The 2171-nt window shown below is 40.1% G+C and overlaps 1 protein-coding gene across 1 annotated transcript; it reads right to left on the bottom strand.

Moving 5' to 3' along the window:
- Positions 1 to 695: 695 nt before the first annotated feature.
- Positions 696 to 1736, bottom strand: LOC137656335 (uncharacterized protein PF3D7_1409500-like). Its single transcript, XM_068390507.1, has one exon. The coding sequence runs from the start codon at positions 1734 to 1736 to the stop codon at positions 696 to 698; it is 1041 nt and encodes a 346-aa protein (XP_068246608.1).
- Positions 1737 to 2171: the final 435 nt, after the last annotated feature.

Genomic DNA, 2171 nt, shown 5'->3' with positions numbered 1-2171 from the left:
TCCCTAAAGTAGGCTATTAGATGACCTAAATAGGCTACCGTGTAACTCCCTAAAGAAGGCTATTAGATGACCTAAATAGGCTACCGTGTGACTCCCTAAAGTAGGCTATTAGATGACCTAAAAAGGCTACCGTCTAACTCCCTAAAGTAGGCTATTAGATGACCTAAATAGGCTACCGTCTAACTCCCTAAAGTAGGCTATTAGATGACCTAAATAGGCTTCCGTGTAACTCCCTAAAGTAGGCTATTAGATGACCTAAATAGACTACCAGATGACTCGCCAAAATAGGCTATTAGATGACCTAAATAGGCTATAGTATAACTCCCTAAAGTAGGCTATTAGAGGACCTAAACAGGCTACCGTGTAACTTCCTAAAGTAGGCTATTAGAGGACCTAAATAGGCTACCGTGAAACTCCCTAAAGTAGGCTATTAGATGACCTAAATAGGCTACCGGATGACTCCCCAAAGTAGGCCATTGATGGCTACCGGATACAAAGCCATTATTAAGATAACTAGATTCTCGTTACATTCTGTAAGGTGAGATATTTGAGGAAAGACTAATCCTGAACGAATATCTACAATCTTTTTTCTGTTTGTGTGGGCAAAATAAATAGGATTGTACCAACATTGGACTGTTTGTTCAATCCTTGGAGGATCTCATATGCCGTAGCAGTCTTATCCTAAGTGACGCGGTTCACGACAGAGAGAGCAAGAGACGATAGTTGGTTTTTAGCGAGAGGCGATAGTTGGTTTCATGCGAGACGCGATAGTTGGTTTTATGCGAGAGGCGATAGTTGGTTTTATGCGAGAGGCAATAGTTGGTTTTTAGCGAGACGCGATAGTTGGTTTTATGCGAGAGCCAATAGTTGGTTTTATGTGAGACGCGATAGTTGGTTTTATGTGAGACGCGATAGTTGGTTTTATGTGAGACGCGATAGTTGGTTTTATGTGAGACGCGATAGTTGGTTTTATGTGAGACGCGATAGTTGGTTTTATGCGAGAGCCGATAGTTGGTTTTATGCGAGAGCCGATAGTTGGTTTTATGCGAGAGGCAATAGTTGGTTTTTAGCGAGACGCGATAGTTGGTTTTATGCGAGAGCCAATAGTTGGTTTTATGTGAGACGCGATAGTTGGTTTTATGTGAGACGCGATAGTTGGTTTTATGCGAGAGCCGATAGTTGGTTTTATGTGAGACGCGATAGTTGGTTTTATGTGAGACGCGATAGTTGGTTTTATGTGAGACGCGATAGTTGGTTTTATGCGAGAGCCGATAGTTGGTTTTATGTGAGACGCGATAGTTGGTTTTATGTGAGACGCGATAGTTGGTTTTATGTGAGACGCGATAGTTGGTTTTATGCGAGAGCCGATAGTTGGTTTTATGCGAGACGCGATAGTTGGTTTTATGTGAGACGCGATAGTTGGTTTTATGCGAGAGCCGATAGTTGGTTTTATGTGAGACGCGATAGTTGGTTTTATGTGAGACGCGATAGTTGGTTTTATGTGAGACGCGATAGTTGGTTTTATGCGAGAGCCGATAGTTGGTTTTATGTGAGACGCGATAGTTGGTTTTATGCGAGAGGCGATAGTTGGTTTTTAGTGAGAGGCGATAGTTGGTTTTATGTGAGGGACGATCGTTGGTTTTTAGCGAGAGGCGATTGTTGGTTTTATGCGAGAGACGATAGTTGGTTTTTAGCGAAAGACAATAGTTGGTTTTTAGCGATAGACGAAAATTCATTAGTATTAGAGATAGAAATATATGTATAATATTATATATATATATATATATATAGAGAGAGAGAGAGAGAGAGAGAGAGAGAGAGAGAGAGAAGGTTCTCTGCCTCCCCTTTCTCCTCCTCGAAAAAATATTAAAACGTCCCCTGCCTTTCGAAACTATAATACAGCCCCCTGGTGTCATGATGAATGACTATAGATGGGTTATCAATGGGGGGAAAATAATGGGCTCCTGTCAAAGGGCTGACTCGGCAAATTTGTGTTAAAATTTATTAGGTAATGGAATGATAGATTATGGTGTTGGTGGTGAGGGCCATTTTATATATTTAATTTTCGTGAGATTAATTCATTCAATTTTATTTAATTTATTTTTGATTTTTAAGGAGGGTTTGTGTCAATTTCGATGTTATAATATTTTGAATTAATTTTTTTAGGTATT

This window comes from Palaemon carinicauda, chromosome 17 (assembly GCF_036898095.1).
Source record: "Palaemon carinicauda isolate YSFRI2023 chromosome 17, ASM3689809v2, whole genome shotgun sequence".
NCBI classification, from domain to species: domain Eukaryota; kingdom Metazoa; phylum Arthropoda; class Malacostraca; order Decapoda; family Palaemonidae; genus Palaemon; species Palaemon carinicauda.
Note: the sequence above shows the minus strand (reverse complement) of the source record. Positions and strands in the feature narration are given on the sequence as shown.